Source organism: Anas platyrhynchos, chromosome 1, assembly GCF_047663525.1.
Source record: "Anas platyrhynchos isolate ZD024472 breed Pekin duck chromosome 1, IASCAAS_PekinDuck_T2T, whole genome shotgun sequence".
NCBI classification, from domain to species: domain Eukaryota; kingdom Metazoa; phylum Chordata; class Aves; order Anseriformes; family Anatidae; genus Anas; species Anas platyrhynchos.
In genome coordinates, this window is record NC_092587.1 from 144,923,904 (window position 1) to 144,947,794 (window position 23,891).

A 23,891-nucleotide genomic window follows, 5' to 3' on the forward strand; every position below is an offset into this window, starting at 1 on the left:
CCAAAGCCTCTGAGACAAATTCAGACAAAGCAAAAAGATCTCCTAAAACATTGCATTTGAAGATATTCCATTATTGTCCAAAACCAGCAAGCTCTGTTCAAAGTCCAAGCACACCTTCTGAAAACTAGGCATGAGCTCATGAAGGAACTGATGGCATCTCTTAATGGAAGTGCTAACTCTCAGAGCTTTAGCAGGCATTTTACAAAGAGGAAAATGTTATTTAGGGATCAGATCTGACGGCTAAGACAATTAGGTTGACTAAACGTCACGCTGTTAAGAGTTTTGTGTCAAAACACTTCTTACCCATGGTAAGAAGCTTGACAATTTAGTGTATATTCCATATTTTCCTTTTTTTCCACACCCTTCTCCCCAGCTGATAATACCAGTAGCGAAGTAAGTGCCATTGTATTCGGTTACATGGGGGCCTCCTCCATCTCCTTGGCAAGCGTCTTGTCCATCTTTGCTATAACCTGCACAGAACATGTTGCTTGTGACTAGATTTTTAAGGGCACGCCTGCAAGTTCTCTTGTTCACGTAAGGGACCTGAAGCACTTTCATTCTTCTGACCGGCTCTGCACGTTCAAAGCTGTTCCCAAAGCCACTGATAATTCCGAATGTTTGGTTCATCAGAACATCGTTAGCAAAGTCTTCTTCTGGAAGGCATGCTGGGATAACATCCTCAGAAAATGTGATAGGTTCTTTTAATTTGATAAGGGCTATGTCGCCGTCAAAAGATTTTGAATCAAATTCGTCATATGGGATTATTTTTTCCACTCTGTGCGTCGCAGTACTTGGCCCTTCCTCTTCTCTGTCCACCATCCCTGTATCAGATTTTTAAAGCAGGTGTTAACAAGGCAATACCGGCAAGCCCAAAAAGCTCCTCAATAAAAGATGGGACTAAAGTACCTTGCACTTTGTATGGACATTTGTACTGTACAAATTTTTATTTTACATGTAGAGTATTACATTTATAATATACATTTATTGTACATTTAGTACATTTCAGAGCTATCCTGACGCTGTAGCATTTTATATGCGTTTAGGAGAGGTTTTTATATGACTGTCAAAGTGCCAAGCAAGTTTAAAATCAGAAGTTTGCTGTCAGAATAATGGTCTCAATGACAATTTTCATCTGAAGTTTTGGCCTTCGTTACAACATACCCAGTGGCACTCACTATTGTACAAACAAAACCCCAATATAGAAGAGCAGGATCTTGCTCCTCCCATTTGTAGAGCAACATTGTCAAACAGACTTAAGCAGGAAATACCGTCTTCTAAAACATTAATATTCTACACAGAAATGTTCATTCTCAACTTGTATGAGATCTCTTTTGGAATTAAATTGACAGGAAATTGGTGCTTAGACACAGATTTTGATTTACTGTTTTAGGCCAAGTGCAAATTTTTGTGACTCAGAATACCATTTTCAGTGCCTAGAATTTGTGATAGACTATTTTTTTCATAAATTACATTATGAAAATTTGAATTCATAAATTACATTATGAATTTTTTCATAAATTACAATATGATAAATGTCATAATAAATAATGATTTTAAGGTTTCAAGTATGGAACAGTCTCAGACTGGTATCTACATGCTGTCAAATTATTTATTGTTAGTGTCTGAATGTGGCATCTGGAAGTCTTCAAGGTTTGGCCAGTACAGAAAATTGCATGAAGGTGTAATGTTAGACCAGTTAACTAATTCAGCTCAGCCTCACTGACCCACATACTTCCGTGGTTTATACCTGGCTTGCATCATATACAAGCTACACAGGGCCAAGCCAGGCATAAAGGAACTGTCCATTCGACCAGGTTGAACATTTGTTCCATTGCTAGTCAAGGGACAAGATGAGACAATGAGAAGTAAGTCTGGGATAGTTCTATGTCTTGTACATGGACACTCAGGACGTGTTTTTGTAGCACTTATTTTTATAGTAAAGGACAAAAAGACAACCACTTACCAACGATAACCCGTAATTTCTTAGAATCAGTAACACAATGAGCTGCAGTAAGTATAAAATACTCATTGAGGATTGTCCCCCCACAAAACCAGCTATCGTGCTTCTCCAGAACAGCCTGCAAAGAGAGAGAAAAAAGCTAAAGTGCAAAAATGTCTGTGCATAGAAATCCTGAACAGATAGCAAAGATTCAAGCAGTTTTCTTGGAGCAGAAATTTTCATGCATATTTCCTATCAAAAGCATCCTTAATTCAGAGGTGGTGAGAGCTACACTCAAGTGTAGCTACCACAGTGGGAAACTTGTCAAGACTGACCTTTTTCCCCATCTCAAAGTAGAGTCTGCATGTTCAGGTATTTTACCAACATTTTTTTGTTTGTTATATTTTAAAGAAATTTGGCTTATATTATAACATCACAACTCATTTCTGTTTGCTGTAGTTGTTGATTTTTTATTTTTATTTTTTCGTTTTACTTCAGTCTTTGTCATAACAACTCCAGCCTTTCTCTCAAAACTGCCGTGTTACGACCTAAGCATCTGGGTGGCTGGCAGGGAACTGTGGAGAAGCCCATCTCTACGGCCAGTAGCTGCAACCCTGGTTCTCTCCTAGCCTCCTCTCAGCATTGTGCTTGATCCTGGAGGTGTTCAAGGAGAGGTTGGACCTGGTGCTTAGGGACATGGTTTAGTTGGTGACATTGGTAGTAGGGTGATGGTTGGACCAGGTGATCTTGGAGGTCTCTTCCAACCTTAATGATTGTGTGATTCTGTGATCTGAGTGGGGTCAGGCATCGAACCTCTCAGGACAGCATCTTACCTGCCATGGACATGCGCTGGGTAAAATGCCAGCCTCCTCTGTTACCTCAGGATGGTCGCTTGGTGTCTCAGTGGTTTCCTCATTACTAAGATGAGCATCTGGACTTGCTGTACCTTTTTCTCGACCCACTTCATGCTTTCTCTGAAGTTTACCACATGGGAACTTGACTAAAAAGGCAAAATTGAGACACTAGTACTCGATGTTGTACACTAGACGATGCTGGGACTTTGGGGCACCTGTTCTGTGTTGATTGCAAGGCGTTCCCATCTGCAACCCTACACAAATCAAAACTGCCTCTAGAGTTATAGATAGTCACCTTTAGGGGAGGAAAATTGTTTGCAGGAAAAAGCAGGCTGCTTTCATGGAATCAAGTCTTTGCGGAAATGAGGGAAAACTTACGTAAGAGTTCAAGGAAAACTTTAACAAAAACTGACACCATTTATTATGGTAATCAAATTAGATACTCAGGTATCCTCATCAGGGTTGGCTCAGCAAGAATTTTCATGACATTAACAAAAATATCACAGGGGTAAAAGAAGGGGACCAGGATGGTTGTAAAAAGAAAAAAAAAAAAATTAACAAAATCTTGTTCTAAAACTTACTCATGGGTTCAGCATTTACAAACTATTTAGAGGTTAAACAACTTGTATTACTGGCTTTGTTATTTTCATGGACCTGCTGTAATTTTTCATGGGCCTGCTTATAAATTTTGTATTTGTGAAACTGGGTAAAATATTCTATATTAGGAATTATAAGCTCATGACTGAAAATTGGTATTAAATAACAAAGGTCTTATAATAAATATCATCAGACAGAGAGAAGAATACAGTAAGATTAATAATTGGTAATGTGCACTTTGCCTGACTGCAGGTAAAACTGATGGTTTAAGTTCAATGCTGGAAGTTATTTTTTTAAAAAGTTACTATACGTTAACTATGGAAAACTAGTTTTTAGAGGGAAGAAGAATGGCAGGTATTATTCTTTTTAAAAGGATCAGGTTATATTTGAAGGGAAAAAAATGAGATATAACTGCAGTCACATTATGTCACTACTGCTGAAATTATAACTAGTCCTTGTGAACTGCATCTTGTAAAGGAAGAAGATTCTTGGGTTCCTACTCGTTCTAATCTCTATTCTTCTCACTGGAAGTATTGAAGATAGAAACCAATTTTCACCAATGAGGAATGCAACCTCTTCTTTTCTAACAAAAGTTTCTGAAGCATGAGACAACTGCTCCAGTCTGTGGGAGAAGAGAAATCTCAGCCCTGTTGTAACCACCAGTGTCCCATGTGGCTTCAGACCTGCTGGAACATGGGTTTTGAAGTCTGCTCTGAGAACATACACAGATGCATGGAATACTTTAGTGTACTATTTTGGCCACTGCACATTTCTCATGGTTGTCTAATTTGATATTGGTTAAATTATGACTTCTCACTACGACCTTTTTCTTTTTGTTGGTAACATTTCAAGCAAGCCATGTGAAAGGTGTCATCAGTGAACATTGTTCCTCATGCTACAACAGCCCTGCAACACACCAGCACTTCCAAAATGCAGTAAAAATGCGATGTGCATCCCATAGAATGAACTTTAAACGTGGCTTCATACCTACAGGAATGCAGGTTTTGTTGTCGTCACCCAGGGCATAGCCATCAACACAGGAACACACTACTCCTTCATCTTCATCTTTGCAGAACTGCCCACAGTTCCCGTTGTTGACCTTGCACGTGTCTGATAGGACTGCAAAGGAGGCAAATTTATAGGCAGGTTCCATATTCATGGCGATTTCTTAAAAGCACAAGCAAAATCTCATGAAGACTTGCTCGCAAGCACTAGTCAAAGCCATCACCATTTTGTGTAATTCTGTTGTGCAATTCCTGTCAAAGACCTCTAGTAATCACAGCCATCACAACAAACATTTTTAAGAAACCTGTAAGCTGTCAACACGAGGGAGACCGCTACCATTCACATCTCATGTTGTGATAGCTTCCCAGCTATAACTGGCAGCTCTTTGATGACACAGGCTGAGATAACCCATACTCACCAGAAGGGACAAAGAATAACAAACTAGCAAGAACTAAGGTATCAGCAAAAAATAAAACACTGGACTGCAGTAGACCCTCACACTATTCCTTTTCCATCCTTAGATGATTCATACTACTTGCCTTAGTGCAGTCCCTGACATTGCAAGGTCACGGGCAGAATGGGAGCAGTCTTACTAACGGAGAGAGAACAAGGAGAGGTAATTGAGTCCTAACAGATGTCATCTAACCTCTTCCTACAGGTCTGTGATGAGTTTCCACAGCTCATCCATGCAGCCTAATCCACTCCTTAACTAGCCTTATAATACCTAGAAAGTATAATAATAATATCTATCCTGAGTATCCCACAGTATGATGTGATCCCACTACTTCTTGTCCTAGCTCTTCGTCTCAGTAGAAATGGAGAAGACCTAATTCCCTTCCTCCTTTTGTTACATATTTCACAAACTTCCTTGGTTATGCATAGTGGGGCTAAGGGAGGAATTTTGTTTTTCCTCCTAAGAATTGCCTCCTATTTATGTTGGATCACTGCTCTGGTTTCACAAGATTGTCTGGAACTCTCATCTTGATCTATGGTAGTCCTTCTGATCTGGGATTTCCTACAAACACCATAGATAAACACTCTTTCCTATCCTTCACGTCACTGGGGAAGATATTGAGTATCTGAGGTGCTAAGGCTCAGCTGTGTGGAGCCCTGCACTCTGCACCATCTTTCCTTGGACAGTGAAGCACTGATTAGCACAGTTTCAAAACAAAAAGTGCAGCAACCTCTCAGGAGTTCAATTCAGACCATGTTGTTCTGTCTGCTTTTATATAAAATCACGGGGATGCACTGCATCTTTTGTAGCCTGTTATCCTGTCCTTGGAGGAAATGAGACGGAGGTGATGTGATTTGTTTCTGACTGGTGCAACTCAGCAGTTTCTTTTCTCCTTGCTGCACACAAATAATCTGATATCTTAAGGAACAAAGACTTTCTTCCCTCTTGGGAGCAGACTGACATTCTCCTTGGTCTCTCTTCCTATATCTGTATTCTTAGATAGCTCTTGATTTTCGTATCATATTTATCTTATATTTTTTAAGCCTTAGCTTTTCTGCTTTTATGCCACAATGTCTGTAACACTTTTATACTTATCCTCAATGAACGGAACTGATATATATATATTTTTTTTTTATATGCTTCCTTCTGGAGGTCAAGTCTTGAAGCAGCTCATGATTTTAATTAATCCTCCTGTCCTTTCTTGACCTTGGGATAGTTTGGACATGCATCATAATCATTTTTTATATGGAAGTATTATATCTTTTCTCTCTTTTAAATATACATTAATTCGATCTTCTTGTTCTTTTTCTTTACTTCCTTCATGAGCTCCATCATTTTACAATCACTTTTATTAAAGTCATCTTCACTCTTTGTATTAATAACCACTTCCATCCTGTTCATTAGAACCAAAGGCAGAATAGCCCAAAGTTGCTTTCCACATGCTTGTATGAGAAATTTTTTCCGAAAACATCTTGAAGACTCTCAGGACAACGGGTCTCCCACCTTTCTCACCTTGTCTCTGGGATGTGAAAAAAAATAATAAATAAATCCCTCTCACTACCAGTTCTTTTAATTTGGGTTGCTCGTGTGTTTATTCAGCGGTGTGCAACTATTCCTCTGTAATCTGTAAGTGACTTTTACAACAGAATTAAACAAGGTGTACATCACGTCTGCAGTATGATCCATACTCTTACTCTGCAGAGAAGCATCTTAGGCTCCAACTTCAAAGCACAGGTGGGATGCTCCCTCAAGCGGGGATGTGACACTTGTGCTGTAACTTACAGAAGCACACTGGGTGTGGAGTCCCGGCTCCCCTCTGCACTTTTAAACCCTGTGGGTACTTTCTGTCACCCAATAGCTTCCGAATTGACATTGATAATGCTGCCAGGTTGAAAGCACAGAGTACTGATGTATTAACCCCATCCTTTACCCTGACACAGTCATTTCAGCCTGAAATAGTATTTCCCTAGTGACTCAGCCATGGATATTGTTGCACTGTAGCAGGCAAATGGGAGCAAGGTGAGTAAGAAAACAAAATTACCAGGTTTTCCCTGATGTCACCCTGCTTCACAAAGCACAAATGATGGCGAATAATTAATTACCTGTGTGGTTGAGGCAAAGCAGCACAAAGAAGAGTTAAAGTGAAGGCTGTACCTGTCTGCACTGTCTGCAGGAAAAGGAGGATGAGGGGAAGAAGCCACACTGCTCCACGGTGACCCATCACTGCCATCCTCTAAGCTCACTGAGAATCTCCCTCTGGTTTCTCCGCAGGGCTCTGGGGCAGCTGCTAAATGAGGAACACTGCAGTGCAAAGGTCGCTAACTCATGAGAAAACAAAACTGCTCTGAGCAAAGCCTGGGCTCAGTGTCAGCAAAGGACAACGTTAGAACAGCAAGAGCCACTGTGTCGCAGCAGTGCCACCCTGGCAGCTTGCAGGTGCCTCACGGTAGCAAAACTACCACAAGGGCAGTGTGGAGCTGAAGATTTGGATCCAGTGGAGCCTGTAAGCAGGTGTCCTGCACAGATGCAGAGGTCCTGGATGGGACCTCTGGGATACACAAAATCCAGTCTCTGTCACAAGCACCCAACCAGGCAATGCTTTCACAAATACATCAATTTCCACCTCATTCTAGAATCATTTTTTTTTTCTTTGGCAGTCTGAGGACCTGCCCATACCGGTCATATCTTCAGCTGAAAATCGGCTCCAGTTGGACACGGCATCTGCAGAAATGTGCTACCTTGCCATGCGGTAGGATGCCACAAAGAAGGCCAGCTTGTCCGCCTTCCTTCTTTAGGGTAGCCTCAATTGGTTGTATTCCTGGCAGCTAGTTACTTCCCATTTCTGAAGGACTACTGAATTTGAGACTTCACTGCTCCCCAGATAACTTCTGTTACAGGATTTTTGAGCCACAAAGGCAGAAGGTTTTCCCTGAGATCTCCTTGAACCTTCCTTGCTGCAAACGAGATGGGCTGTGTCTTTTTACCTTCACCACAGTCATGAAGATCCAATTACCTCCTACTTCTCTGCAGTATATTTTTTTTTTGTACACATAAAAGCTGCTGCTGTGCTTCTCCTCAGGCTCTCTATATTTTAGTTTAGAAAAGCCTCCTTTTTTCAAGACCTAGTGCCTCATGCACAAGAGGATCTTGCCCAGATACATTACCTTGGACCAAGCCTGAGCAATGCCCTACCTTCTTATTCATAGGATAATCATATAATCATTTAGGTTTGAAAAGACCCTTAATATTATCAGGTCCAACCATCTACCTAACATTATGAAGTCCCACTACTAAACCATGCCTCTTAAATACCTCTGGGGATGGTGACTCCACCACTTCCCTGGGCAGCCCGTTCCAGTGCCTAACCACTCTTTCTGTGAAGAGATTATTATCCTCAGCATTTGCTTACCATAATGAGTTCTGGTATTTTTAAATCCGCCGGTTTGCCCAGAAGATGCGTGCTCTACCTCTTGCCTAGCTCTTATGACCTGTTTAAATTTTGCTAGGTGAAATTGCACCAAAATAGTTAGTGTACATAAACAAGTGTCCTTTTATTTTGTCTTTTCTTGCTGGCCGTAGAGTTGGTTATGGGCCTAGAAGGCCCATAACCTTGTAGGCCTTGTTAGGCCCATAACCTTGTAGGCCTTTTTAGGACCATAACCTTATGGGCCTTACTATGCCCATAGCCTTCTTAGGCCCATAACCTTGTTAGAACCAAAGTGACATCAGCAAGAGACACATGCAAGCAGGCATGTCCCTTTAGCACTGTAGCAGAGACAACCTTACAGAACAAGGAACGAATATGAAGCCTTTGAGCCTTGGGCACTATAGGCACCTTGGCACCGGATGAAAGTTTTGTAAAGGACAAATAAACACCGATTGCAAAGTCTAAGGACAAAGTCTCTCATACTCCACAGAATAAGGACAGTCATTACAGACTAAGCACAGTCATGCTGCACACAAACATGGACTTTCATCTCTCTCTTGCATGCTGCTGTGTTAAACCAGCTCTGTGCCTGCTCTCAAGGTGCTACTTGGCTTGACAAAGACACTCTGGTAAAACACAGCAACTGCCACTGTTACCAGAGGCCACCTCATCACCTTAAACAGTCCACTTTGGTCTTGAGTTTCACCTCGATCCTCAGGCTTCACCAAAGCAGAACAATGCCCTTAGCACAAGTACTTAAATAGGATTTGGGTAGCACATGTGCCTGAGGACTTTCCTTTGAAAAGGGATGTGTCACCCTGATGGGGTACATGGGGGACAAGTGGCTAGAGTGTACAAACAGGAATTGAGTGGACAGAAGAAATTAGGGAACTAACATTGCTGAACAAACATTTGAGTAAGCCTGACAAGGTTTTACACAGGTGGAGACCATCACCTTGAGGTGACTGACCTGCAGTTCTCTCTTGCTTTTACTGCTGACTGCAGCAATACTTTGGCATTGTGTGGTGTTGTCTTTCTAGTTTTTCAGCCTGATTTCTAGTGATTCAACCTGATACAGCACCAGCTATATGAAATCAGCCAGTACTCACTCAAACCCTAAGAGATAAGTGGCAGGTGCCAGGCAAAATACAAGGTACCTCAGGAAGCATGGGAGCATAATAGGTTGGAGGAACCTTGGAAGGGCCATCAGGATGGCTAGGGGACTAGATGTACAATAAAAGGCTTGAGGGGATTGGGTTTGTTTAGCCAGGGAGAGTTGGGGGATCTAACAGCAGTCTTCCACTGCCTAAATGGGGATCAGACTGAACATGGGGATCAGTCAAACATTTCCCAGAGCTGCCCAGGGGAAGAGGTAGCATTTAGAGGTTGCGACAGGGAAATTTCCCAGTATGAGAAATTTTTATCTGTGAGCATGCCAACACACAGGAACTTGTTGCCCAGAGGGGTAACAGAACCTTAGTCTCTGAAGTTTTCAAAACTTGAATGGACCAGACCCTGCACAACCTGAGCTCACTTTGATGTTAGTCCTGCTTTAAGCATGGGGTTGGACCAGATGGCTTTAATACGTCCCTTCCACTGAAAATTATTACATGATTTCTGTGACTAGGACTGAGGCTAAGAAGGTTTGAAGAAGAAATTATGGAGGAACGCTTGACTTCATATACAAAATAACAGGAGTATCACTACTGCTGGGAAACCTTACAGCACAAAGCAGAGTAGTACCTGGACAGACATATGAGAAATAACTGGATGTTTGCCTTTTTCTAAGAAATTAGTATCATGGCATCTAACTTGCCCTTTAATGCTATTTAGGCCAGTGGAAGACTTAAATTCCTCCCATCCATTCTCTACTTTCTCATCAGCCTTGACATGAGGCAGGTGAACTGTGTCATGCACTTGTTTAGGGGCATGCACTTTTTTCACTCTCAAACGAGACTTTGTCTTCATATGTGTAAGTTGACTGGAGAGAATAAAAAAATAAAAAAGAACAAAAAAGAAATAATGTTTTATTTCAGATGCTGATATACATCAGTAATGCACCTTACAGTAGCACCTAGAAAAACTGCACACGCAAGGACCTCTCTGATCCTCAGCCATACACAATCCAGATCATGATACAGGAAACAGTGAATATGCACTTTTTTTTTTCTTTTTTTTTTCTTTTTCTGAAGGAGCAGAAAACAAGTGTTCAAATTAAACTAGAGTGAAATACAATCCATAAAAAGCAAAACCACATTTTATTTAGCTGCTGTGACCTAAGCAGGCAGTTTTGTGAAATGTGGTTATTTAGCAACACATAATGAATACTTACTTGTGTCTCAGCTTTTGCCTGGAAGGAAGCTTCCATGCTCCCTTCATCTTCTAAAAACATCCACAAGTAGAAGCTAAAAAACTCTAGTAGGAACAAACTCCCTACTGAGCCAGCTGGCTGCAGTACATGTCACTAGAGGACTAAAGTCCTGGTCTTCCCACTTTCATCATGATTAGTGGGGGTTTGTATTATTTCCAGGAACCTCTGGTGGAATCTCTTGAGCAAATAGCTCATTTAGCAGATGTGGGTAAAAAAAAAAAAAAAAAAAAAAAAAAAAGAATGAAGTTTCCATTAGAGAAACTGCACCCTGTTCATTAACAGAAGGATTGAGAACCACGTTGCTACAAATTTTGTCTCATGACTGTTCTTACCCAGCGTAAGAACCTGGACAGTTTGGTATAGACACCGTATTTGCCCTTCTTTGCACACCCTTCTCCCCAGCTAACAATTCCAGTAACAAAGTAAGTATCCTTGTATCTGGTTACGTGGGGGCCTCCACTGTCTCCTTGACAAGCATCTTTTTGCTCTGTATCATAACCAGCACAGAACATGTTCTCTGTTATCGCAAAGTTAGTGGATTGCTTGCAAGTGTTCCTATCAACATAGGGGACTTCAAGCACTTTAAGTTTTTTGGAAAGTCTTCCACCTTCAAACTCACGCCCAAAGCCGCTAACCATCCCAGACCTTTGGTTCATCAGAACTTCATTAGCAAAGTCAGCTTCTGGGAGGCACGCTGGGATAATGTACTTAGAACGTACTATAGGTTCCTTCAGCTTTATTAGGGCTATGTCATTATCATAAGTCTCGGCGATGTATTTAGAGTGAACAAGTATTCTTTCCACAGTGTGTGTTGTTTCAGACTGTTCTTCCTTTTCTCTATCCACTTCACCTGTAATTAAAAGGGTCATTAATACGGAGATAGTATAAGAAATAAAGACTTGATAAAAGAGGACATGAGTATTCCCATTGCTGCCACTTCTCCTAAGACTTTGTACTTTACAAGTAAACTGTAAGAGTGGACTGCAATACTTATCAGCAGCACCTGGATGCATTTTCAGCTTCAAGGTTTTGTCAATGGGGATTTCTGTAAGAGTTTATGTAAATCAGCATAAACTTATTCAGCTAAACTAATGCAAATAGGGGTGGAAGCTCTTACAGATGCTTGAGCCAGATCTTTGTCAGGGAAGAGAATCTGTTCAGGGTCAGGACTAAAACAGTGCAAACACAAAGTTGTGTTGATCTATTATCATGCCTCAGAACTGAAGCAGTGACTTAATGTGAGCAAGTTTCTTCCTCTAGCCAGTGTGTCACAGCCTTCCTGAGTGTTCCTCTAGAAACAAGTCAGTGTGCTTCACGCTTGCAAGGAAAAATTATGAGCCTCCTGAAGAAGCACTGCTCTGATGAGTGCAGTGCTACCCAATACTTCTGAATATTTGTTCTTAATCCTTTCCAACTATCTGGCAAAGAAGAAACGGATGCACCATTATCACCTTCTAGATCAGCTGCCCCAGTGATTACAAAACAGGATTCCTGCAATAACAGGAAGGGGTAGAAAGCAGAACAACAACAACACTAATAATAAATAAAGTGATATGAGTACGTCTAACATGGGTTTTAGAGCCCAGATAATTAGTCTGCAACACATGCTCAGACATCACTGGAACAAAATAAGTAGCCATTTACCAACAACAACTTTGATCTCTTTGGATTGGTTCATGCAATGAGCTGCAGTAAGGATGAAATTTTCATTCAGAATAGTTCCGCCACAAAACTCTTCCCCATTCTCATTGATCAGAACAGCCTGTGGGAGAAAACAAGGGTAAGTGCAGAATTAAAAAGAGCAGTTTAACTTCAATGAGCTATAAGCAGGTAATTGCTTTCTCTGCAGACTGCATATATGCATAATACAGCAGCACGTATGCACCACTCTGCAGATTTCTCCTGGTCCTGCATACAGATGTGCATTTGCTACAGATTGGTATGTACTGTTAGAGAATCTCAGCTATCTTTATGCGACATAGAGGTTTAACTTCTTCACCTCACAGTGCACCTTTTAAGTAAAATCTTCCATGAACCAGATTCTGACTGACTGAGCAAGGAGCATGCAGTTCCCAAATCACCCCATCCTGGGGGATTTACTACCCCAAAGAATTCCTGTCCCTGTTCTGTTCCTGTTTGACCCTCCAGGTGTGCAGAAGACGGGAATTCATTTTGGCTGGTCTGAACTCAAGAGGAAAACTTAGTTTTGAAAGCATATTTGTGAAGCAAATGCGTGTTGTCTCTGACAAGCTGTCGGGTATACTGCCTAAAGGCACTGCTATCTTAGAGGACAGGGAAGAAGGGTGCAGGACAAAGGCAAACAGCATGTGGTTCTACACCTTCATCTAGCACTGGGATCTTGTCCAAACTTACACCTCTAAGTACTCAGTCCAGATTGAGAACAAGCAAGCATAACTCCAGGCTAAACAGAGGCTCTGAGTCTGAAAATAACCTCCTCAGCATATGCACAACTTTGCCAGGTCATGGCTTTTGCAGCTAAAAGTTGATTTAGTTAAGCTTGGGTAGTGCTCTCCAAGCCATAGATCAGGAACCTGCTAAAAGGGTTTAAGCTTTGTGCCCAGCATTACCCTGGGCACCTCCTCTTACCTGTGTTAGATCTACACAACACTATTCCCATACAGAATTGGACTATTAGAGCAGTGGCCCCAGTGAATGAGCAGATCAACATGGAAAAGCACCAAGCACCCCAAGCACCAAGCACCAAGATGCACCTCACTCAGAGAAACAGAGAAGGGAAGTCATTGTGCCTTAGAAAGGTTGAGCAGAATGGCAAAGAAAAGCAGAAGCAGGACAACTCTGCCAGAACAAGCAGCTTATGGCTGGACAGCACTGGAACACAAGCTGGGCCAGCATCACTCAAAAGTCCTGTCTGGTTACAGGTTAAAAGCAGCACCACCTAAAGTGGCATAAAACCTTTCATTTTGATATTTTAAGGCTGCAGTTTGCAAAACAATACACCTAAATGCCCAAGTTCACACAGCTCAGGCAACTCCAGCTACAAACAGCGTACTACAGAAGGCAAACAGGTTAAATGAACAATTGCAGAGCTTCCCTCAGAAACACATGCTGGTTACATGCAGAACACAGACCCCAGATTTACCTGCCATGGACATTCGCCAAGATGACACTCGTCACCACCTACTATCCTGGTATCCACATAGGGAGTCTTGATACTCGATCCGTTGCGAGGAGGGAGGGTTGGGCTTTCTGTGGTAGTAACAATCTCCTCCTCCAGACTTGTTCCATTTGGGAAGAGGCCATCCTGCTCATTAGTTACATTGCTACTCTCAGTGGGTAAAATAACAGACCTTTTTTTTCTTTTGACAAAAACTTTTCCACAAGGGTACTGTACTGTAAAGACAATAATACTACAATTAGAGAAGAAAGACCCACATAAGATGAACCTTGACAACACCATCTCACAATAAATAAGTTATGCAGCTGTTTTCAAGACTAACAAAGCTTAGGAAGATGCAAAAAAAGACCAGATGGTTTGGAAAAATGAAACCCATTTGCTACACCTAAAACTCTTCTGTAGGCTCAGTCTCTGGACAGTGTTTCCAAAGTATTTAAAGTCACCTTCTATTGTTTACATTGCTATATTCGTGTACTAGCTCTTATTAAAACCATCTTAATTAGGAAACTGAGTGTTCTATTTTAGGAATATGGCTCATGACGGCAATTCATCATTACTTGTAAAGGATATAAAAAAACAAAGTCAGGAGCATACCGTTGACTCATCCCTCTTTCCCCATTTTTTGGAACAATTAGAACACTTCAAACAGCGTCAATCTTAACTATTTAATGTCAGCAGTTACTATATGATTAGGTTAACTGAAATCAGAAGTAGAAACATTTTTGTGAGCTGCTATTTTATATGGAGCATTCGTGTTCAAATAAACAAGATACAGCGATAGCTCTTCACTTTATTTCCTCAGGAAATTCTGTGAGAGGCACCCTGCAAAGGGTTCTCAGTCAGCTAGGTTCTGAGAAGTCCATCATATCACCTCACACATGGAAGACTTCAAAAATACAAACCAGCTGGTTGGCCTCAGTCTTAAATCTATGCCATGTACAACACTGATGGTTCAAAACACATTCTTTAACTAAAACAAGCCTCACCAGTATTGCTATTAGTTTATCATGTGACTTTGTACCTGATGAAACACAGTGTTTGCCATCTTCTGCTAGAACATATCCTTTCGCACAGGAACACATAACATCCTTCTGCACACTTTTTTTGATGCTGCAGAACTGCTCACAGTCACCGTTGTTTATTTTGCAGTACTTTGGTATGACTATAAAAGAGGTAAGTTTGAAAAAAAAAAACCTGTAAGTAAACACTGACTTTGCAGATCTAACAAAAATAAATTGCACTCTTCAAAGAGGATCTGTAGTTCCCCTGTAAAATGCTTGAAACCCATTAAAATGGGTAACAGCAAGAGTGGCGAAATTTTGCGTATGCCTTACAAAGCAACCACATCCACTGCACGAAACATACTTGGTAAACCCATGTGCACACAGTGACCACATCACAGTGAGCTCCAAAAAGCGCTAGCACGAAGATGCAGTTACTGATAAATCCTCGCATGATTCATCCCTCCTGCCCTAAAAAGATCAGCTCTTCGTCATTCCCCTCTGTCCTGTTTCTTAACTTCAGTTCCACACCCTCCACTCTTCTGGGCAACCAATACATGCTCCAGTGACATCATTACATCATTAGGAAAGTAGCTGTAGGGCACAGATGTGAGACTCAGGAAAGATTGCTATGAAAGAAAAGGATTCTTTGCAAGGCTGAAAAAGTCTCTGCATTGTCTACTGAGATCTGCTTTCTTTGGTTCTTCACTGCTGTGAGCTGAGCAGAGATGCTGTACTCCTGAGCTTGGAGTCCAAGGTATGATATCAGTTATAATGATATATTATAACTTAGTTTTATTGCCATATTTTGGGTGTTCAAGCTCATGTGAAGAGGCACTCTCATACTTAAGAGGGTTTTGTTTGGAAGAAGTGTGAATTTGGAGCACTTGCTAATGCTATCCAGCTGTAGAGCCTGAAGGCTTTCTGCTTCTGGCACTGCCTTTCAGCTCACTGTTGACTGCCACCCTATTCTATGTATTTTTCTAAGAGGAAATTAATCTTTGTTAAGGGAGTGTTAACTCCCTATGGTTCTGCAACCCGGTAAACTCACTGCCACAGGTCTTTGAAGGAGAAACCTACCAAATTCACAGTTCTTGCCTTGATAACCATCCAAACAGGAGCAAGTGTAGGAACCAATTCCATCCTTGCACTGTCCGCCGTAGTGGCAAGGATTTGAGCTGCACTGGTTGCCATCTATAAAAAAAAAATAATAATAAAAAAAAATTGTAAGAGAGCAAGCATTTTTAGTGAGCTCTGAAGGGGGGGGGGGGGGGGGGGGGGTTAGTTTTCACAAGCAATCTTTCATTGTTCTTTTTAAAATGTATGTCCTATGAGCAGCCACTTTCCAGGCAAGCAAGAGTAACTGCAGTCATTCCAAGTCGGCATGATTCATATACATATCCTCAGTTTTGCAATCTGCTTTTGGTGGCTACTGTATAGTTTCAGCTTTTTTTTCCAAGAAGATAAATTCATACTTGCTTGTCCAAGTGTACATCATTTACAGTGAAGATTGTCAAAGCAGATGGGACATTTCCATGTTGCAACTACTGTCCAAGGCATTTCCCTGCAATTTCCACATAATAATGACAACTCAACTCTTATTTCTTTAAAGGTCATCTCGTCCCACATGCATGTGTTTTGCCTGCAGTGCCACTTATTTAAAGTAACAGATACGAGCGTATTAATCAGAAGATAAACAAAACAAAACAAAATGTTTACAAAGCTCTGCTAAATCCATGTGTGCAGGCCAAATTCCTGTTTCATGCTTACAGTACCAAAATTGTCCCATTTTATCTACTGAGGTGTGAGCTTAGACCTCAAAGAATTAGCTCTTGCCTCATGCTCCCTGTATTTAAGCTGGGATCTCAATATTTAAACATATTTCTGCCACCTCCCTTCCTTTCCATGACCTGGACACAATTGGCTGGCCCCAGCCACAGCCACACATACTTCACAAATACAGTTACAAGTAGAAAAATGAGGCTGCACCACATTTGGGGGAATGTGCCACACAGCAGCCTCTTCTCCCACCCTCACAAAAGCAGCTCACTCTCCTGCACCGATGCTCGCTACCTAGATCTCTCCCATACAGCAACCTGCAGTAACAAGTGCATTCCTGCCTCATACGATGCCAGGCTCTTCTGGAGTGTGTGATAAGACAAGTAGGATATCTGGGGAATTGATGCTTGCTACTTAGTTGCTGGAGATTCACGGCCTTCACACTTCCGAATGTTGCCACCTGTTCTGCTCTTGTTTGGAGCACCTGGAAGAACAGCAGTGCCCACAGCGGAGACAAGGTGCAGAACACTGCTCATCCTATAGATCCAGCTTGCAACCTACACGATGCCTCTGACCTGTGACTTCATCTTCTGCAGCTACATCTGCCACAGGGATCATCTGCTGGGCTTTGTGTGCTGCCCATTTTACATTTTACATCCCTTCTGTACCTGAACGTGGCCACAAACGACAGCACTCCAAGTGAGGTCCACCACAGAGGTGCTGGAAGACTGATGTCCATCCTCAACAGTGGGAAGGCAAGACCAACATTGAGCAAAAGAAAGGCACACACGAGGCCTGCCCTATTCTGTAGCGGCCTTAGCTGAGCAGCAGCCTACTGATAGAAACCATACGTGCACAGTATTCCCCTGTACTGTAGTTGCTGGTGTGGGACTGAGTTTTATGTCAATATTGCACAAAAAACATTGCAGAATCCCCCTACTAAAAAAGGAAACAAGACACAATTGTTCTAGCAACTTTGCTGAGGGCAGCTGTGGTTTTCAAAACTTCTGAACACCAATAAAGCAATTCGTGGACTGTGGTTTAAGATGTATGAAATTGGCATTTCCGCTAAGAGCACTGGCACTGATGTCCCACTGCCTGTATTCTCATGAGAGAATGGTCTGAAATTTTCCACTCCTGTTCACTGTAGCACTGACGCAGGCTTTGCTTGAAACTTCGCCCTTTAGGTTGCAGAGTTCATCCCCCTCCTTAGAGGATTGTGAAAGTTTGCATCTTCTTTGTGGCAACTGTCTTCAATTTTCTGCAGACTCAAAAGACGGAGCTGAGCAGTCTTTGGTCTACATTTTTGAAGTATTCCTCCTAACATGTGGGCTGGACACATACTTTCAGAAGAATGCATTACCAAACACTAATACATTAAAAATCTGCACATGTGAAATGATTATGAACAACAGAACCCTAATAAGTACAACTCAGACCTTCAGGAAAAAAGAAAAGAAAAGAAAAGAAAACCCAGAAAAGACTGGAAAACAGTATCTGCTAATCTGCTGTATGTCTTCCTCGAACGCCAAAGAGTTCTGTAGAAAACATTTCCCACCAAATGATCTACTTTACAGAAACCAACAACATTGTGGCATGCAAGGTGACATAAAACTGGCAAGAAACTGTGCAATGCAGATTAATAGGTTGTGCTGGCTAAAGCATATAAGTGCCACACTCTTCTTTACATCTTGGTCTCTCCCATCCTGGGTTGACCTTCTGGAGGATAACTAACAGGCAGAGCCAGAGGCCCAGCTTCTGCTTCTTGCTATCTACAAAGGGTCAGTATTCTTTTTTTGACATTACAAAGGTCATCCCAGGAACTGGAGGCAGCTGGACCTTGCCTTCAAATGAAATGACTGGGTTCAAGCAACAGCAAGGCTGTAAATCAATCAGGTTCCTCTTTCAGAGGAAACACAAAAGTGAGGGCATCCCACAGCAAGAAGAGTAAGCAAGGCAGCAGGAAGTGGTTATGTAAGAGGTGTATCCTTTTTCATCTTGCAATAAGGAGGCTTAATTTTCTAAACAAGTGCAGGGTGTTCCTTACCTACATAGATGTTCCAGAATTCCTCCTACAGGCAGGTGCAGGGAGAGGGAAATAAAAGAAGACAAAAAGAGTTAGATGAGAATTACTGAATTCAGTTCTTCAGAAAAGTATCAGAGTTTCCATAGAGAGGATACTCATAGCTAATAATTTTCAGGAAACATTTAACTTACAGGTAAATACAATGTCTTGCAGCCTGATATTGCCATTTCATTAATTAAAACCATATGAATGAACCATCTCTAGTGGCCAGCTCTAGAGAATCATAGAATCATTTAGGTTGGAAAAGACCCGTAAGATCATAAACAACCATAAACAAGTTGAAAGAGAAACAAGAGAAACAAGTCTCATGCATTTTTCAGAAATACCTGAACCTGCTTAGGGGGTTCCTAATGTGACCCACTCAGCATAAGGCATTTGATTTCTAGCATACCTGTATCTTGCCCTTGGTTTTGACTGACTTTACTTACATTCCTGTAACATCAAATTCTCAGTCTCCTTCCCCTGTAACCCTATGAAGCTGGACCTCAGAAATCCTGAGATTTAATAATATTTCATCCAATTTCTGTTCTTTCTCTCACACTGAGGACTCCAGGTATGCTGTCTGTCCAAGACAATGAGGTCTGGTCACCAGGCAGAACAGGCTGTGCTGGTTCTGCTATTGATCAGCCAACTTTTATGCTTTGAAGTGCCCTGGTGTAACATCCATGACTCCTCACCCAGGTCACCTCAGGGCCACTCCAAGAACATTCTGGCCAGCCAGGAATTCCACAGTGAAATGAGTCTAGCCTTGACTCCCATTTCAGGGCTGTTCTTAACAGCCACACAGCTATGTACAATGTTCCCAATTCCCCTCCACCACCAAGTCACTTCATGTTTTCAAATATTACCTTTTCTACCTGCCCACCACCTTGCCCCATCTTTTTAAGTCTCCCTTTAATTATAGGGAGACTTAAATTGAACTGCTCACACTTCTAGGTAAAGTTAAGCAGCCTCCAGGGTAGGGAAGGTGACACAAGATCCACACATACAAACCTCATTCCATGTGGGAATTTAACATTAAGGCATATAAGGACTGTCCAGAATACACATTCTGTCAATTCAAATGATGGAAAGATGGCCAGAAAATGATAAGCCCTGCAAAGCCTCTTGAGACAAATGTGGAAAAACATTAATGTGAACTTCCAAGTCAATATTTGCCATCCCCACCTTCCCATGGACTCTCCATCTATTATAGTCGTGTCAGTCAGCTATGCCACACAGATAGGGTGAAAATAGTTCTAACACAAGGAGTATTAAATCATTTAAAGGTCAAATACCTTACAATGGCAATTAGGCAGATCAGAACAGGTAAAAGAATGGAAACTTTAACTTGGCCTGACTTGGCAAGAGAGGAACTAAGACTATTTTGATATGCTTATGCCTTAGCAATTCCAGCCACAGTCAAAACCACTACTTCACACTTTGTGTTAAGCAATCAACAATAACTTGTAAGTTTTGATGTCCAGCTCACAATACTTTATACTATTTTGCAAACATGAAATATGCAGGCCTATGTTGCATGTTAGTTCATCCTTACAGTTTTCTCCTGGTCTTCAAAGGCTTCTCTTGCCTCTTCTTTAGAGCAGCGCTCCTCATTGCACTCCCTTTCAATATTGCCTTGTTTCATTTCCTCCAAAAAGGAGTTAGCACGTTTTGGTCTGTCCAAGAATTTGTCAGCACTTTCTTTCTTGATGAATACTAGACAGTAGAGAAAATGATACGATTGCCAGGTTACGTTTAGTGGTGGTATAAATTCATCAGAAATAAATGAGGTGGAAACAAAACCAAAACAGACCCTCTCAACTCTCCACCCATAAGCAATGTTACCTGTCATCTCAGTCCTCACAGAGACTGATACATCTCAGGATCTCTCTCAGAATCAGCAGCTCCCAGACAAACTAGAGGCACGCAAAACTCTGTCCTGCTGTTGTTAGTCTTGAAAATAAGAACATGCAGGTTGCTGCTGAGGGCTTCTATTTCTGTTGCTCCTGCTCTACACTCTAGTCTTGAACAGAATGACTTTCTCTGCCACTCTGCAGGCCAGGGAGACTGCAGTTCTTGATTTGGTTTTAAATCGGACAACCAGGCAACACCACTGGCTGCTCCAGGGGCTGGTGGTCCAGAAGGTAACCACCACACAAACTCACGATGCAGCGACTTCAAGCAGCATGGGGTTCTACTGACAGACGGGAAGAGCTGTCTTACAGTCCCACCTTCAGAAAAGAAACTGCCCGTGTGTGAGATCTACTGTCCTGCACTACCCCAAATCCCACTGCACTGCCCTGGGGTCTTCCTTCCTTCTTAACATCACTTCCTAATTGCCTTTCATAACATTCTTACCGCTACGTTTGCAAGTAGAGCTGCATTTGAAGATTTAATGAAGAACAGAAGCAAACAAATGTCAGCTTAGCATCTAAAGAAAGTACACCTCGAGGTCAGATTGCTGGGTTATTTTATTTTTTAAAAGGTTGGTGTCACACGTGAGATCTCCTGCCTTGAAGTTTAAGACACAGGTAGCTATTGATTGAAACTGAAGGATCAGAGGCACGAAAACTCAGCTCATGAGCAGTCCTGTTACTCTGCAGTAACAAGAGCTGGCATTATGTTCTACACACCTGAAATTTAAATAGGAAAAAATACTTTCCAATCACAGACTGCAGTGTGGAAGACAGTGCTGCAGGTGGGTCTTGAAGGCTCACACTCAGTGGGCAGCATGCATGTACCTTCTGGAGCATTCTTCACACATCTCAATGCACTAATAAGTAAATTAGCTGATCAGTAATCATATAATTTAATATGCTCTAAGCAGCTACGGAGGAAACTTACTCTGCTTCCACTGAAATTGGTAGATCAGCCACAGGGAGCCAAATTCTGTTACTGCCATTTGTATTAAGCACTACCACAGAGCCCATGCGTACTTTGGAGTCCCACTTATTCTGAATATGCTCCTTGCAAGGAAGGCTTACAGAAAGTGCTTGTAACTTCTAGCTCAGCAACTGTTAGTTCATTCACCCACTGTCTTATTTGTCCTCAAATCCCTCTCTGCAGTTATGGGAAAGTGACAGGATGCAGCTGGTGGGGTTATTGCCACTCTATTCCTTTGCCTCCCCATCGTCACTGTAAGAAGATGTTTTTGTAAACTTCAGCTAGCCGATTAGTCTTCTGAGGCTGGCTGCCCTCTTTCCAAAACTCCCTGTCATCCTTCTTTCTTTGAAAACACAGAGGAGCAATGGGCGTTGGTCACCTCAACTAGGACACCCTAGCAACCTGCAGAGGACCTTATTTTAAAACCCAGGTAGGCTGACTCACTGAAGGAAGAGTTAATGCCTTTTGAAAAGCCACATGGTGTGGCTTTCTGTCCTGAACTTTGATGTTGACCCTTGCAGCACAAACAGAGGCAGGACGTGCTCATCCCCCTGCGCCACAGCCCATGGCCAAGCGCACCCAGCCGAGCCCGCCTGGAGCCCCACGACCTCCAGCACACCCCGTTTGGTGGGCAGCTCTCCTCCCAGCGCTACAGACCCCATTTCACAGGGGGACACGGCAAGGCACAGCACCTCAGGACCGCTTGGGATCCCCACCTCCCTGCTGAAACCCAGCAGCAATTTTGGGGCACCCCAGGTGTCACCCGTCAGCTCCTCACCGCTGAGGCGCAGCTCAGGACAGGGGTGCAGCAGAGCCCTCTGCCTCTTTGGACACCGAACCTCCAGCCAGGCATTTCCACAGCAGCCCCCAAAAAACCGTCAGGAGGGGACATCCTCCTCATCCTAGACCCCTTGGCTCCCCTTCTGAAAAAAAAAGTTGCTGCCTTACCTCCTCCTTCAGCGTGGAGCTCGTCCGCCAGTGCCGTGCAGAGCAGGAGGAGCAGCAGGCGGCCGGCCATGGTGGCAGGGGGCTCCCCGCAGCTGCCAGCGGAGCAGGACGGGGACAGGGACGGGGACAGGGATGGCGACAGGGGACGGAGCTGAAGCCTTCACCTCCCCGGGCGGGGAGAGACTGCGGCGGCGTTGCTTCACCCTGCCCAGAAATAGCGGAAGCGCCTGGAAGGGGGAAAGCCGCCGCGGGATTTCTCAGCCGGGGGAGGGAGGGGGGGGTTGACCGATGATGAGGCTCTACTTTTTTTAAAAAACAAAACAAAAACAACACCAGAAACCAAAAAGCAAGGAAGCTGGCTTTTTTAATTAAGCCATTTTCTCAGGGGGAAGTTGGGAAGCGAATCGTCACGTTATGAAGCAAGGGCTGGTCGAGGCTGGCCTTGCCCGGCTTGGTGCTGGCAGGTGTGGGGCTCGCCTTGGGAGCAAAGCCAGGCCTCGGCCTCCCGCTCCCAAAACCTACGGTTTTGGACACCCCCCCCCCCCCCCAAAACCACCCCATACCTGCACCCCAACACCCCGCACCCAGACACCATCAACCACTGCCTCCTCACACCCCCAGGGCCCGTCTGCCCCTGGCCTGGTGCTCCATGCCAGCAGCGTTGTTTTGCCATCTTCGCTCAGTGCCCTGTGGTGGGGAAGGGGTCCCCTGATCAAGGAGATGTGCCCCAGATCTGTCCTCCATCTCCCCGTTTTTTGGAGTCCCACTGTGTGGTGCCCAGTGAGGTCTCTGTGCGCTGGGGAGGCCCTGGCTGAGGCGCTGCCAAGATCCTGCCCATTGCGTCTGCTTCGTCTCCTCTGCTTGTTTAAACAAGCTGTTATGTTAAAGATATGCTTAACACCTTGCTTTATTACGAAAAAGTCACGCAGTGCAGCCATTAATGCTGTTTGGGGTTTTTGTCTGTGTTTTGCCCTTTTTCTGCAAGATGATCTGTTCATAAATATCAATATTTACCCAGAAGAAGTCATCCCGTGGAGCCTGCAAAACTCAAAGCTATTTGAGCTCGAGGGGACTGGAGGGGTGATTTTGCAATGCTGAGTGCCTTGTCTCAGTGAAAATCAGATTTTATTGGCTGGCTGCTGCCCTTAGTCACCTTTCTCCATGGGAATTTTCCCAATTTTCTCTTTGTTCTGCATGCTTCTTCTGCTGGTGTATATGATTTCCTTTTTTATTTTCTCTCCCCCAGTGGGTCTGGTCTTGTTATTTCTTTAGGAATAATTAGAACCTCTGGGTTGTGTTTTTATTGTCTAAGACCTCTTGTTTCCTGAGTCTCTGGAGTTTGCTGCCTTTCCCAATTCAGTTCTTAAACGAGTAGCCCACCATTCTATGTCAGTAATGCAGATTATAG

At 42.9% G+C, this 23,891-nt stretch overlaps 2 protein-coding genes and 1 long non-coding RNA gene across 3 annotated transcripts in view; 1 reads left to right on the plus strand and 2 right to left on the minus strand.

The window, feature by feature from the left end:
- Positions 1-38: 38 nt before the first annotated feature.
- On the minus strand, positions 39-7,164 carry LOC101797246 (coagulation factor X-like). The gene is made up of 5 exons (XM_005021957.6): positions 7,004-7,164; positions 4,378-4,509; positions 2,773-2,939; positions 1,964-2,078; positions 39-821 (listed from the first exon to the last, which is right to left on the minus strand). The coding sequence occupies exons 1-5, from the start codon at positions 7,077-7,079 to the stop codon at positions 274-276; spliced, it is 1,038 nt and encodes a 345-aa protein (XP_005022014.4). The 5' UTR covers positions 7,080-7,164; the 3' UTR covers positions 39-273.
- A 3,123-nt stretch (positions 7,165-10,287) lies between these two features.
- Positions 10,288-22,725, minus strand: F10 (coagulation factor X). Its single transcript, XM_005021950.6, has 8 exons — positions 22,484-22,725; positions 20,208-20,368; positions 18,632-18,656; positions 15,886-15,999; positions 14,826-14,966; positions 13,769-14,019; positions 12,292-12,409; positions 10,288-11,497 (listed from the first exon to the last, which is right to left on the minus strand). The coding sequence occupies exons 1-8, from the start codon at positions 22,551-22,553 to the stop codon at positions 10,950-10,952; spliced, it is 1,428 nt and encodes a 475-aa protein (XP_005022007.3). The 5' UTR covers positions 22,554-22,725; the 3' UTR covers positions 10,288-10,949.
- The window catches only part of LOC119715607 (uncharacterized), a 31,244-nt gene continuing 22,761 nt past the window's right edge, over positions 15,409-23,891 (plus strand). The window contains exon 1 of the long non-coding RNA XR_011806089.1: positions 15,409-15,562. This is a non-coding gene — a long non-coding RNA (uncharacterized lncRNA). The remainder of the gene's footprint in view (positions 15,563-23,891) is intronic.

Bases quoted from the DNA above. Each gene is read 5' to 3' on its own strand.
- LOC101797246 (XM_005021957.6), bottom strand. From the start codon at position 7,079: ATGGCAGTGATGGGTCACCGTGGAGCAGTGTGGCTTCTTCCCCTCATC. The intron at 2,079-2,772 runs GTAAGATGCTGT...CTCTCTTTGCAG, and splicing joins CCAGCGCATGTCCATGGCAG to GCTGTTCTGGAGAAGCACGA. The intron at 822-1,963 runs GTAAGTGGTTGT...AATCTGATACAG, and splicing joins GAAATTACGGGTTATCGTTG to GGATGGTGGACAGAGAAGAG.
- F10 (XM_005021950.6), bottom strand. From the start codon at position 22,553: ATGGCCGGCCGCCTGCTGCTCCTCCTGCTCTGCACGGCACTGGCGGAC. The intron at 12,410-13,768 runs GTAAATCTGGGG...TTTCTCCCACAG, and splicing joins TTGGCGAATGTCCATGGCAG to GCTGTTCTGATCAATGAGAA. The intron at 11,498-12,291 runs GTAAATGGCTAC...TTTTAATTACAG, and splicing joins AGAGATCAAAGTTGTTGTTG to GTGAAGTGGATAGAGAAAAG.